Source organism: Anas platyrhynchos, chromosome 13 (genome assembly GCF_047663525.1).
Source record: "Anas platyrhynchos isolate ZD024472 breed Pekin duck chromosome 13, IASCAAS_PekinDuck_T2T, whole genome shotgun sequence".
In the NCBI taxonomy this organism is placed as follows: domain Eukaryota; kingdom Metazoa; phylum Chordata; class Aves; order Anseriformes; family Anatidae; genus Anas; species Anas platyrhynchos.
In genome coordinates, this window is record NC_092599.1 from 13,231,031 (window position 1) to 13,245,960 (window position 14,930).

General features: G+C 37.7%; 1 protein-coding gene across 19 annotated transcripts in view; it reads right to left on the reverse strand.

Annotated features, from left to right (window-relative positions):
• Nucleotides 1-14,930, reverse strand: part of DOCK3 (dedicator of cytokinesis 3) — a 215,537-nt gene that overhangs the window by 18,387 nt on the left and 182,220 nt on the right. For all 19 annotated transcript variants that reach the window (XM_038185862.2, XM_038185874.2, XM_038185858.2 and 16 more), the window contains 8 exons: nt 11,305-11,391; nt 9,808-9,912; nt 6,252-6,393; nt 4,800-4,966; nt 4,142-4,228; nt 3,452-3,631; nt 2,333-2,416; nt 940-1,056 (listed from right to left, as the gene is read on the reverse strand). In XM_038185862.2, the coding sequence (XP_038041790.1) occupies nt 940-1,056; nt 2,333-2,416; nt 3,452-3,631; nt 4,142-4,228; nt 4,800-4,966; nt 6,252-6,393; nt 9,808-9,912; nt 11,305-11,391 (969 nt within the window). The remainder of the gene's footprint in view (nt 1-939; nt 1,057-2,332; nt 2,417-3,451; nt 3,632-4,141; nt 4,229-4,799; nt 4,967-6,251; nt 6,394-9,807; nt 9,913-11,304; nt 11,392-14,930) is intronic.

Here is a 14,930-nt window from a genome sequence, read left to right on the forward strand (position 1 = left end):
TTCCACAGGATAAAGAGCGTCAGTGTTTTATGTCCTTATTCTCTATTTCTAACAATACTTTCCAGCCACCATTTCAGGAATTTTGGAGAAAAAGAGAGGTACAGTGTTGTTCAAATTGCAACCATCTCCATTTTTTTCTGAAAAGAAATCTGAACTCAAAAATACAGATCTTGTCTAAATTCTAAAGAAAGGCAATGAACACAGGCTGTACACAGGCTATAACCTGCATGGATCTCATCTGCTGGAAGAGAAAGGCTGTATTAAAATAATTGTGGTGCTGCTATTTCTGGCCATCCTTGCATAGTATTCACTCCTAAAAGCAGAGGTAAAACCTTTCAAGTTCAAAGCTTTTAGAAAATACTTACTTCAGTTGGAAAGTAAACTGCTAACACATTTCAGATAATTCTTTTATATTATATGGAAAGGTGTCCTTTGGTTTCATTGTGATATTGTTCAAGAAAGTGATGAGAATTACACTTGAACAGGAAGAGGAGAATGCACTGCAATTTCTGAGACCCATCTGGCAAAGATGTCTCAAGTATAGCTGTCACAGAATACTAATGTACAGCAGTGCACAAACGGATGGAAAGGTACCTTTCCTAGAGGACGTTACTTGTATTTCTGGTATAAAACAGGTGGTGTGTACCATGCTCTGGAGGCAGTTCTTTTGACTATATAGGAAATGCAAACCTATAATATCGGGTGCCTAAATCAAAGTTGGAAGCCTGAAGTAACCAACCGGAATTCATGTTGCTGTCTACATAAAAACACTTCTGGAGGGCCTAGTCCATGTTATGCTACTCAAACTATGACAACTGTAAGAGCTGAACATCTAACGTGTTTTGTTAATCTTTCTTCTTCTGTTTTATATTATTTTATGACAAGCCTGAAAATTGAACTTTACAATTGTTCTGTGATATTAAATGAGAACCAGCTTACATGGTACAAACTGGATCGCATCATCTGGAACTGGTCTATCAGTTTCTTATGCAGAGGGCGCATTTCTGGGTGTACAAATTTCTCATGGACTGCCAGACCCACTCCTAAAACATGTACCTGTTAAGAAGAAAACAAGATGACAAAACTAAATAAATCAAGTTTAAGAGACAGAACTGAAGCCTGTCTCTCAGGTCTGTCACTGTGTAAGGGAGTACTGTAAAATATACCACCGTTCTGTACAAGACTGCCAATAATCAAGTAAGCCTAAGAGACCTGGCAAGTTTATATTACTTCAACAAGTACTTCAAGTGTGAGACAAGTACGTTATGTCACATTGGATTACATTTGTTAGAGACAACTGTAAAAAAATTACCAGATTGATTATCTCTCCAGCAGTTAACATCACTGAGTCCTCATACAGATAATTCATTGTGACCAAGGAAATTCCTTCCCAACAGTGTCGGAAAAGGGGTCAAAGTTGCCAGAGATTTCAAAACAAAGGAGGTTCTGATAACTGAGCTGAACAGTAACAGTGTTCAGCAGTGTTCACTCCTTCTGTTGCTCGTTATTTATTTATAAAGGTCACATTTTCAAAGGTCAAACATACAATATTAGTAATTGAAAGAGATTATATAAGTTCTCAGATGAAAGAAAATAGTAATGATAGCAGGCTTAAGATACATATAATTCCCTACATGATTCAAACTCAGTACAAACAATAGCTAATTAATTTTCAAACATCCTCTTGAGGATTGAGGGGAGATAAGTATTATCTTCATTTTACAAATGGGAAATCTGAAATGCAGTTAAGCAATTTGTTGACAAAGCAGGCCCAGTAGCTCTGTAAAAACTTGGCCACATTGTTTAATGTGGTGTATTTTGCCAAACCTTCCATTAACAGGGATGTGATTTTCTGATTTCACTCCCATCAAAGCATCCAGCAAGCTTTATCTACCAAGATGTTTCACAGAGACACTAAAGAAAAACAGAACTGTAGATAGTAGAAATAGACATTAAGTTTTCCCATGTAGCTCTGACAGTTTAATCTCAAGCCTGACCTGTCCTGACTCTGATTACCTTTGAAATATACTAGGAAGACAATTCAAAATGCCATAAATGAATGGCAGGCCTGAAATGTGGCAGATGTCTAGTAGATAATAAACGGAGACAACAAAATTCATGTTATGCTAGCAGAGCTTCACCTAACATTACATAAGGTGAATGGCTAGTTCATAAACTCCTCAGCCATCTCACCTCCTTTTTGTTTAAATGTACTTTAAATCTCCTGTACTAAAATTCTTTACTTCTGAATGAATCAGTTGGATCTGGTGTGTTTAAACTGACTGCTGATGAATCCAGACACCAATGTTCTTTTGTGTCTGAAAAGCAGTACCTGTTCTTGCATGAGTTCCTTGAGCTGTGTGATCTTCTCTGCATCTGCAGGGTGCTTTGTGATATAATCTTTATCAAAAAAGGCCTGTAGGAAAAAGAAAAGAAAAGCTTTCTGCTTATTGGGAAATAGTTGTCATAACTTGTCTTCAAAAGATGATAGGAAAAGGTCCAGAAATCTTAGGAGAACTAAATACATTAAGCTAACAGCAGCAGCTCAATTTTATCACTTTTAGCACTCTGGGATCCAGGTAAAGCTACAGTATGAGTGTATCAACCTACATGATTCTGTTGCTCATTTAAAGGAAACAGCGTAAAGTAGCGTTAAGACAGTCCTCAGCCCTGAAGGATCATGAATCTGATCATATTTAGCTATGTGACAATGATGAACAATACCACTAAAACTTTTATCATCCTATGATTTTAATTTTGTATCATTTCCTTAAAAAAAAAGAATCCTTCAATTAAGTGAGTAAAGTGGTAACTAAGGTAAAGGAAGAAGAGCATTCTCTGCATGGTCTGCATGGAAGACGTCCCACACCCCTGGACTCCTGCTGCCATTTCTCAGTATCTCAACCTAGACTTACCTTTTGCAACGTGGAATTTAAGTAACAGCTTGCTAAAGAGCATAGCAGATAACATACCAGCTAACATCATGTAACTTTAAGGTCTCAGTGAGTCCAAAATTAGGCTAGTAAAGACAATGGTTGAGTAGCATGAATTAGCAGCTTTTCCTGATTACAGGTCCAAACAGTCTCAATTACCATGAATTCCACTGCCTCTGCTGCAAAAAGGACTTATAATGTAAGCAGTGTAATAAAATAAATAAATTCTGATATATTCCTGTACCTGTCAGGTCAGGGCTTCCAGGTAAGCCAAGATTTAATCCTAAGAAACCCCACTGTCAACCATATCTACGTTGTATCCCAATTCTACATTTGGATCCTCTTGTTGACAAATGGCTATGCAAGTGCTGATGCAGAATAACCAAGCATGGGGTTTTAACCTTATATTTAGAAAATGTGCATGAAAATATCTTATTAAATGATACTTTCTTTGAAACAACAATGGGAATAAAATTGAAAAATGTCGATGCTATATTCAGAAGCAGAGCCCTGCTTACCTCCTGGTATCTTGCAATTCCTCCATTCACAGCTGCATCAATCACTCCATTCAGACACATGCTGAGAAGATTAATGTTACCATGCATTTGTTTATGCTGGTACTGGCTTATCAGTGTTCTCAGCTCCTGGTTTTTGTTCTCAACCACTTGAATGGCATTTTCCAAAGGACTTACTTCAACCTCAAAAGGCAATAAAACACACTTTAATTCCATGGACACTTCATTGTGATTTATTACCTTCCTTATAAAGAAATTACATACTAAGATGGTTCAGTGATCTCTCTTAGTTTTTACTGCTAGAAAATTAGCTACATTAACAAACTTTATTGTCATTAACACTGTATTTCAGGTCACTGAGTTGTGATAACTTCTTTCTGTAAACTAACGTCACGGTAACAATACAATTATTCTATCTTTCTGGCACTTTTTGCATTATGCTGTCATGTTCCCTCACCTAATTCCCCTGGTTACATTCAGCAGTTATTTAAAATAAGTGGTGAAAAAACGACATACTTAATTGTTGTAAACCTCATCATTTTAAACTGCAAGATTTGGACTCGATGATCTTGAGGTCTCTTCCAACCTAGAAATTCTGTGATTCTGTGATTTCAGACAGAAGTTAAATTGCCTATCCCATGTCCTTAGTAAGTCATCATTTCAAACCTCAACTATAGGAACTATAAACGTTACCAGTTCTCTTCTCTCCACTTCAAACCAACGAGAAATTCCAGGCAAACTGTGAGTCAAGGTCAGAGTGGTACGTTCAATCCACAAGCTCTGCAAAGAATAATTGAGGATGTGAGGTACACAGTGAACCACAATCACATCATCTATACTCTTACCACATGTACTAAGGGGATAAAGGTCAGAGAAGAATACATTAACCTCCTCCTAAGCAGTAACATACTTTGCAGAATGTCATACTGAGTGTCATTTAAATGCTCCCCCTTCCCCCCTCCAAAAAAAATAAAAAATCAGTATGCTCTATAGCAATACATTCAACATTTCTGTTAATTTCCAGAGGTTGAGGTTGGCTACCAGTTCTGTCATGGGAACAGAGAAGATCTTGTGAACATCTATGGCAGTAAGAAAAAAATTCCAGCCAAACAAAAAAAAAACATCCTTGCTACAAAACACACTTCTCCTGGCACTAAAATGACTTATCTTTAAATTGGACAACATTTTAATCAGATCAGATGTGTAGCCACCAACAGCCACTTGTTTGTGTTACAGTATCTTTGGCCATCATATCAGGATTACTTGAAAGGCTCTATTAGCATAGAATAACACGAGAGTAGTCGCCTTGAAGAGACTGACATTTAAAACACAGATTGCTGACTATTTGTACCTTAAATTCATTCTCCTTGTCCTTTGGGCCTTTGTGGAAAGGCCTATCATAGCGGAATTTCCGGATATTGTTGACTCTGTAGAAGCTCTTTATGCGATCAGGGACACGGTCCATTTGTAGCACATCTATATTGTCTGGGATGGGAGTGACTGCATAGATCTGTAAATCTGCAAATTGTGTAGTCAAAGAAAGCCATGGGACATAAAACAGGAAAAGCTCTTTCTACTGTGGAAAAAAACAGGATTGTGAATTCAGAAAGTAACATTCCCTTTTGTTTTCCATCACCCTTCTTTTGCAAGTGAAATGAGCACACTAAACTAGAACTATTAGGACAGTCTACGGAGTGGTACTTTACAGCCAGATTAAACAGAAAAAGATACGTGAGGATGCAGAGAGTACATACTAAGACATACAAAAATATCTAGGTTGGACAAAATAGTCAGTTCCTATTAGTTTTAATTAGAGCTAGGTGCTTCATTGCTGCAGGCACTTCAGTAAATCTTTGTGTCTCTGTGTATTTAGGTAACTAACTATCTAGTATTTACCTTTGATAAATTTTGCCTTAGATACTTAAACTTTGTCTGCAAACAGTTGTTATCTGATGTTTATCAGTTTAGTTAAACAGGTGTAACCTCGGTATTACAGGCAAGGTCCCTCATAGGTTTGATTACACTCAAAACATACACATACAAACAAACCCTCTGTCTATAAAAGTATCAATGTTACATACCAAAGAAGAGTGGAAAGCACATTAAGGAAAATCTAGTGGTAAATACTAATCAGTTTCAGAAGATTTCACTTACTGACAGTGTTCTTATGGCTAAAATCCTGTAGTATGTTTGCTGGTGCCACACAAGCCAAATAGCAGTGTTCTTACAAGTAAAATCTCCCAAGTCTCTGCAGACCCATTCATTGTTATGTGGTTCAGTCCTTAAATATACACAGATAGCATTGCATTGGTTGAAACAAACTGCAGTATTGACCGCCAATGAGAAGTAGTAAATTCAGAGCCTTAGTTAGAAAAGAATTCAAGTAGTTTAAAAGAGAAGTAGACTATGAGAAAAAAGCTGAAGTGAAAAACACAATGGAAAAAATAACACTTTTAGATTAATACCTGTTCCCAACAAATGTTCTCCAACAGCAGGCATCAGACCATATGATTAATGAAGTAAAGTGTCCATTATGGCAATGCCATTGGTAAAGGTGAAGGCCTGGATGTAATCAAGCACTCTCTTACACATTGAATGCAACCTGCAGTACTCCCTGAATAAAAGGCAACAAATCTCCAACACTATGTTCTGCAGTGTCTGCTATAGACAGGTGTATGGTTTTGTCTGTACCCAGCTCTTCCCAAGACAGTTACAAACTGAGATATCCACAACAATGACTTTTCAATACTTTCCTCACTGTGCTCTACCTAACCATAGTTTGCCCTTTTCTCTGAAAGGATACACTGGGCATCGCACTGTAGTATAGAGTCGTCTGGGTGGTTGGGATGCTGCATTGCAATGGCTTGTGGAAACTCACTCAGCATCCTCTGCTGGAAGGCTTCCAGCCTCTCATAGTCATGGCCCCGACACACGTATTCTTTATTCTGCAAGAAGGACAATCATAAATTAGTCTCTCTAAAAGTTAGGTTAAATTCTATTATTATTTTTTTTTTAATCTCACTTTGAGTTTTACTGCTTCAAAAAGCAAGGTATGTGACAAAGTCAATACACTAATGTGACAGTAACAAGTACTGGTAACACAGATGGTGTATTTTACTCCTTTCTTTTTCATTACAAAGTATTTCATCAACTGATAAGTAGACCATTCCACTGATCTCTAACAGAAAGGTACCTCTGCTGCCTGCACATGTAGCATTCAGTCCTACGGTTTTGTCTGATTTGTTTTTCAGGTAACTGAACAGGGACTATTATTTAATTGGACTATACTGAAACACAGCAAGCAATACTTCAGACTAAGTCACCAGCTTGGCTATTCTGTACCGGGAAAGCTGCCATCAAATCTCCATGAGCTGGATAAAAATTCTGAGGATTTCACAGGGCAGAGGGAGCTAAATGTTTATCGATTTACCAGTTAGAAAGGAGTCATAACAAACTTCATAAAAATCATTGTTTAATTGTTGCTTTATTGTCATACCCATACAATCCACTTCTGATCGTGTCAATCATCCTCAGGATCGCTCCTTGTCTATAGTGGAATAATATGGAAAAGCCTTACCAAGAATTCTGAGTGGCCACTTAGCCCTAAAAGCAATCTCCTCTTGATAAACAGGATTTCCCTTCTGCCACTGATGGAAAGCTTGCATTTAAATGTGCCTCTTGAGGTATTAAACCATTTGCTAAGAGTTCTTGGATGCTTCTGAAACATCTTGAACTCTGAACAGCAAGATACAGGATCTCTATAGTTCTCACTGTCATAAAGATTGTATTCCAGTGTCTGAACTATATTGCCACATAACACAATTTTGATTGGTGTTAATGTTGCCTGATGCAAGATCTATCAAAGCAGGCAAAACTTTGATTCTGGTAGTTTTATACACATTACAATAGCTGTAAGTACAGGGTGATTTTTCACCATTATAAAGGAAAAGAAAACAAAAATGGCCAACAAGAATAGTTCCCCCCGTTTTATTTCTTGCATTTAAGCACCTGCAGTATATGCAATTATTTTTTTGCTAACTGGTTTGAAAAAGGGTTCCAGCAGAGCAGGAGCAAAATGAAAGAGAAAGCAGCAAAACCCCATCATAAAATATAGTTATGGAGTGCAGTGTTTTTGGCTTTGCATTTCATCTTTCTGGAACAGACCGCGTATTCCATCTGTGACATGTGTCACTTTGTATGAATCAGTCATAGCAGCCAATGAACTGGGAGAAAACCTGCGTGATGAATCTTGACAATTCAGTCTATAATGCCCAAACTTTGCAGCTATTATTAAATTTGGAGTGAGTCCATATTTGAAGGTGAATCTCTTCATGACACTGCATATTCTGCTTTTGATTGCAGCAATTGAGAAAACTGTAAGCCTATAAATAAAGTTATTATGATTCTAAAAATAATGCCCTGAAAACACCCCAGGGCTGAATTTAATAGATTCTTCAGACAGATGCCAACACAAGATCTCAGAATGTAGCTTGTCAGGCCTTACTTGAACTTCTGGTAGGTGAAGACACAAACAGTTTTAATTTATGTAGGAAGGCTAGAAAGAGATGCAGAATTCATGGCAACATGAGCAATGACTTTTCTAGACAAAAGGTCTACAAAATCAAAGATGTAGAAGCAAGTGGTTATCTTCTGTGTTACTCTATACATCAAAAGAAAAATAAATGAGAAGCGTGTGAAGTTATTTGATCACTTTAAATCACTCCTATATCCATTTAAAAATTTTAAATCCGTGTAAGTCTTTTTCTTTTCTAGAATGGCTGCTATGCATCTCTTTACGATGTGATCCATGCAGATGCGACTGCTAATGGGCTTAGTCTGTGCTTTGCAATGTGTAGGCTGTATGGATCATTAGAGAGAGAAAGGAGGAGGGTGACTTCTAATGAGATTGCTACATTAGTAATCTGCTATAAGAAGTACTGCTACCAAATATAATTGCAGAACTAACAAGGATTATAATTATGTATGTTCACGTCTGCTGTTAATGTCTCCAGCCAAGTACCCATACTGATACACCATTTCACAAAAGTGCTGTGCACTGAAAACTTGTGCAGTGTTAAATGCATAGGCCAATCAGTCCAAGACAAAACTGGGGGATTCATAATAAAAGATAGCTAGAGTCACTGATATTACTTCAGACGTAGGAACACTTAAATGCTGTAATGACTTTGTTGTCATTTATGTTTGGAAACATCTGTCGTTAGAGATTAAAAAAGAAACTGTTTTCTCTGGAGATCTTCATAAAAGAGGAGCTTCATATGCAACACTTGCTATTTCCTCAGATTCCTTTGCACACACTTCTTTGAAGCGTTGGTTCAGGATCCTTAATTATGGCACTGTTCAGCTTCACCTTTGAGTTATGCAACAGTGTCATTTATCTGCTGATACTTCCACCTTCATTTCCAAATTGCCTTCACTTCCCCTGAGCTTCCATTAAATTAATATAATTAAACACCAAGGTTTAAATCTTGGTTAAAAAAAAATATAGAGGAAAATTTAAGAGTGCAATTTTCAAAACATGTACCTTATGAAATAAAAATGGTACACACTTTTGCTCTTTATAACTTCTTACTGTGTGACTCAAGAGTGGTGCCATCTCTTGTAAAGCCTTTTCTTCAAAGAGAACACAAAACATGCAGCTCCAGTCCTTGAAAGCATGCTTCAGGTTAGCTTGTCCTGTCAAGCTAGATGGCATCCACCATCAATTTTCAGGCAGTTTTTACAGCTGTCAGATTATATTCCTTCCCTGCTCTGAACCAGCAAGGAGCAGTTGTATGAACAAATACCCGTTTTACATTTTATTCCTCATTAGGAAGGGAAAGTAATTGCACTTTTAAAATGGATTTCAGACCCAACTGATCCCGTATACTCCAAAGACAAGAAGATCAAAGAGAGGATGTGTTCCGAGAAGCTGATAGGCTTTTTGCTTAACCTAGGAAAATTTTACTTGGAGATAGCAGAAGAGTGTCATTAGTCTGGTATTAGAATCACTCCGTCATGTGAGATTTTTTTAAAGCATGATAATTTGAGATGATGAAAATTCGTTGAGTAATGACCCAGCATTGCTGCGATAGAGCATTTTGCTTAATATAGAGGCAATTTTTGCTGATCTGCAGATTGTCAAAAATACACATAGGCATGAGTCAAATTCCTGATGTCTGTTCCTAAGAATGCTCCCAATGAACTACATCCTTCAGTTCTGACAGAAAGCTATTTCTACTTGCACAGGTGTAAAATATAAACCGAACAGCAGATGTCCTAACTCCACAGCTGAAATTCAAAGCCTTAAATGCTACTCTAAACCCAGTCACTTTGCCATATTTTGTATAACTCTGGCTTACCCGCAGGAAAAATGGGAATTTTCGACCATAAAAACCAACTCTGAAAAATTCAGGTTCCAAGCGCTGCTGTTCCATGATATTATCATAATAGGTAGCTTCCATTTTCTGTGAATGAAAAAGTTAGTTGCTATCAGACTCTTAAAACTGCACTTAAAACATTAGAATCTAAAGTTACATTCAAATATTACATTATTCTTTTGCACATGTTTTTAATGAAGAGTGAAATTATTTTTAAAGATTAAAATTATTAGTCTACATTATCAGTCTACATTATGGAGCAGACTAAAATACCACCATGCTCATTTTACATTTTGGGAGATACCATGAAATTTTTTCTGTTTTACCTCAAATTAAACAGGTCTTGCATGTAATTCTCTTCGCACTACAGAATTAATGGCAAAGCTGAGATTAAGGTAACTGTTGCCTGGCTCCCAGTATCCTTTTCTAACCGTATTCTCAACAGCTCTCTACAGCTCAAAATCTATACTGCTGTCTGAAAAACTTTATCAGTTCAATGGGGATTGCTTTAATTGAGTTGAGGAGAATGAAACAGGATGAAACAAAATTAAATCGTCTACAGCTCTGTATACCGGCAAGTTTAACATGGAAGAAAAAGGGGGAGGGGGGGTGTTGAAAAAAGGACTTTCTCTATTTACAATTACTTGTTCCATAGCAGTGTGCTGGCATTTGCATCAAGAGTGGGATTTCAAGATCCATTGTCAAACTGAATCTCTGAAATGCTCATAAGAGTTTCTCTATAGCAAAAAGATAGCTTTTTAATGAGAAGCATCAGTTTAACATCATTGTTTCCACTGCAGGGAACCCTAACAGCAGCTTTGACTTTGAACACTGTACCGAGGTTTTGTTCTTGGTTCCCACATGCGTTAGCTCCTTTTGTAAAATGGAGAATGTCCCAAAGTTGTTGTGGGAAGAATAAAGGAACGGGCTGAATGATGTGAATGGCACAGAGAAAAACTTAGAATGGGGAGAAATTCAAGTCAATTCAGGTCAACACAGATTTAGGGGTCTTGAACAGACAACATACCATGTAAAGGTGAGCAAAACTAAGAGCTGAGATGCTCTTCACCTGCCAGTTGATTAAATCCAATCAATAAAGAGACAGAGAGAATAGCTAATTTACTGATGTTTTAGGAATACCTTGGTGCACTACTAGACTAAGACTTGTTAATAGGTTTCTCTGCTCATCACTCATGATCAGTTTAGCAAAGGATGTTTTATGCAAAAATAAACACAGACAGGCAATGGCAAACCAAGATCCTCTGCATGTGTTTTTCATATACTCCTGGGAGTTACGGTTGGCAGACCTAGAATTACTTTAGTAGGCCTACAATGTTGTTGGAATGAATCAATGCCAAAGGAGTCCTTTTTTTTTTTTTTTTTTTTATTTTTTTCCAATTGAAAATTTCCTGACAGGAGAGACAAAACTTCCCAGAGAATGGAAAAGATTCTGCAAGGAGAGGAACTGCTGCTACTTACCCGAATCCAGCTGAGGCTCTGGTAGTCATAGAGGCTTTCGTACTGTATGGCCAGCTCTCTGCACAGTGGGATACCAAACTCCCAGCTCTGCAAAACCAAAGCAAATCACGCTCACAGTGACTGGCATGTTATCACCAACTCAGCTGAGAGGAATACAGAAACTTTTTTTAGGCAATTCATTAGCTATGAAATGCCAGGGATTAGATATGAAAATGCAATGTGATGAAACAGTTTCCATTAATATTGGATTGATTTCTTCTTCAAGATGGTAACAGAGGCACATATTCCATTGAAATTACACGCAGGCACTGCTCTTACTGACAGTTTACTCATGAGACTGGGAACTTCTCTGGAGAAATATAACTAACAAATTTTCTTCTTGTTAAATCCCCCCAAGTATCTCCTCTGCTTTCTGCACTAGAACTCCCTGAAGCGAAGACTCTTGTCATCTAGGGCATAGCTCCGCAGCAAAGTGCTCCCCTTCCTGTGGGTGCTACTTCCTACTGAAAGCATAAAACCATCAAGTGATAGGAAACACTCAAATGCAGAGACAGAACATTCTCAGAACTGAGCTGCATTATTGCACTCAGTATCTGTATTCAGAACCAAAAACAAAACAAACAAAACCCGCTTCTCTAACTTACAGTCTGCATACACCAAATCTTTTCAAGCACATCATATTCATGGCCCTCAAGAATAAGGAAAAAGGAGATTGTGTTTGGGCATACCCACACAGAGAGGAAGCTTCCCTTTTTACCTGTTAGCTTTTAGAGTGTTCATTTTATACACCCTTGAACTGAAATCTCTCCCATCGTCTTGCACCCGCACAGACTGGAAGTGCTTTGGGGGAGTGATGGTTTCTTACCATAGTTATATAAAGGATCTGGAACACAAAGGTCTCAGCTGAGGTTTGGTTAGATCAATTTTTATGCACTATTGGGTTAACTTGCCTTTTTATTTTTTAAACTTGGACTGTATTACAGTGAAAACACAATTAATGTGAGTTATACTGTCCTCATCAGTATTAAAAAGCATAATATTGTACATTGTTGGTAACGGTAATTAACAGTAGTGATGTAAAATATCAGCAGTTTATATGGAAATAGCTTTTCTGGTTCCATGTACCTTTACTTAAAGAAGAGAATCTCTGCACCATTTGAGTTAATGTAGTAGGCACTTTGCCATGCTTCCCTTTATACACACGCATTCAGTGTCTGTTCTCTCATCCTTAATACCAAAGTTTTTTTTGTCCTCTGAACAGCAAAAATATTATCAACTTTAAGAATTTATTTATTAAAAGAGAGTATAATTTGAAAAACTAAGAAGCAAAAAAAAACATTCCTACATCTCTTTAGCTTCTCTTTATTATAAAAAACATACATAAGAACTTGCTGAGTAAAAGATTCCTTCAGGATCTTTTTTGATATTCTTATAGGAGTAGTTTGGGGTGATGGGAAGCCTGAGATTTAATTAGATAATTACAATACATGCAACTGAAAGACCAGTTACTCGACAACTCAGGTTATTACTTGGAATTTTGTGATCTCAAATTAACAGGATTTTTGATGTGGGCTGTCAAAGTCCATGACGCACAAATAGATACATTGAATTGTGATCAACTGCATTGCCCAATTAAGTGTTTGTATTTGCAAACCCAATTAGCATTGCATGCCTTTTTTTTTTTTTTTTTTTTAAGGTTTCAACTGAGTTTACAGTATCAGTACATAGACTTCTGGTGATCTATATTTACCTGGAAGAATGGAAAAGAAAAATCTCTTCTAGAACACCTGGCTAGGAATAAATGGCTTTTGTTACACTGGACAGAAGCAGAGTCTCACTTCCAAGTGGGATGTTGTGGCTAAAGCATTACATAATTCTGCAATCTGTCTTCTGGATGGAACCAGAAAGCTGGCTATCTTTCCTTACAGTGATCCTAAAGGTGTAACCTTTTTATGCACCTTTTCTGATGTGAATTAAATTAACAATATGTAACCACATCTCATTTCTCTTTATTTAGACAAGCTCTTTCACATGTACTCTGATACTATTTCTGTCATCCTAGCTCAGGCTCTCTCTCTCCCTTTCAATCAGATTTCAACACAGAAAAATTGTACCATGCCAGCTGAATACTCTGATGATAAAGATGTGATATGTAAGTGGAGGAAACACAATATACAGGTAGCTTTTTAGAAAAGCGAGTTCATAGATATTTGAAAGTAAAGCAGAATGAATGGATATGAGTCACAGGGATCCTCCTTTTTTAAAATTGGTAATGTTTAATGAGGACTATCTTCACAATGTAGAAGCTGAATATACAGTTCTGTGTGCTAAGTGTCACTTTCCTCTAAAGTATCATTCTTCTCCCTCTCAAATAATTTCCTAACGTCTCCACTGTTAATTTAATTCATTACTGCTTTCTCTTTTGCTGATGTCTGATCTGTTTGAGTGCTGAATATTATATCCTTTGCTTGTAAAGCTCATTCATCCGAGTTTTATTGCAGCCTTCTCCTATGACACCAGCAACTCTCAGCTGAGTGCTGTTGACGGCACACAGGAAGCAGATAGACAATCAACATCTATGAATGGGAGCCTTCATTTACTCACATCCCAATGTGCAGATTTCTTTTGGAAGTGTGATTCAAATGAGTGTGCACAAGAGAAATTAGTTCAAATGTTGTGTAGAAAGAATACAATCTAAAAATGAACTGCTTTGGAAATGTAGCACTGGGTCTCCCACAGCACTTGGCTGAATACATGCTGTGATGCTGTAAAAGGGAGCTGGTCAGAATTTTTAGTTAATACAAATCAGCAGTGAACTGGGCAGAAAAGAATTGTGCAGTTCTCAAGCCATTGCTGTCCAGAAACAGGATCGGTTGGGTTCAAATTGTTCCATTTAGTCTCCTTTAGCTAGGAGAGCTTGAGTCTTAAGGGACAAAATCAATCATAAAAAAAAAAGTTACGCACTTACACATGCTACCTGCTGAGCCATAAACCGATTCAAAGCATTGCAAGACAGCAGTAGAAAGGAGTATGCAGAGTGAAGGGTAAAAGGGTTTTGGAAAGCTTTGTTCCTTCCCAGCACAGGGCTGCTTCTGAGAATGGGAGTTAGACAATTCTGCACTCCCTTGCAGTGCTGCAGGTGCTCTCTGCACTCCACCGGCATGCCCTTTATGTCAGACTCACAGGATAGTCATATGGCCTATCTTTCCCCCCTTACTGTGGTGAGGTTTTCCCATGAACAAATGCAGAACTTTTACACCTCCTTCATGCTGCTCTGACCCCCCCCCTTACTTAATGGGAAATGCCAGGAGCAGCATGAGAAACTTAAGTCTAGATATGCAAGAGAAAACAGAACAGCAAATCCCATTCTTCAGGACCCAGGGAGGTCCTGCTTCACCTTAGGGGAGCACAGAAAAACAACCCGTCAGAAACAAGTTGAGGGAAACAAGCTTCTTCTATTCCCTGAGCTGTTCTCAGTTACACAGCCACAGAAAAAGTGGCAGAAAGCAGCAGGAAGATTTGGCTTCTCAGCATCTTTCACCAGTGACATGCAGCTTAAGTGGATTATTCAGTCATTCAGATACCATTTAAAATAAAGGAGGATTAAAACACACAGCCAAGTAACT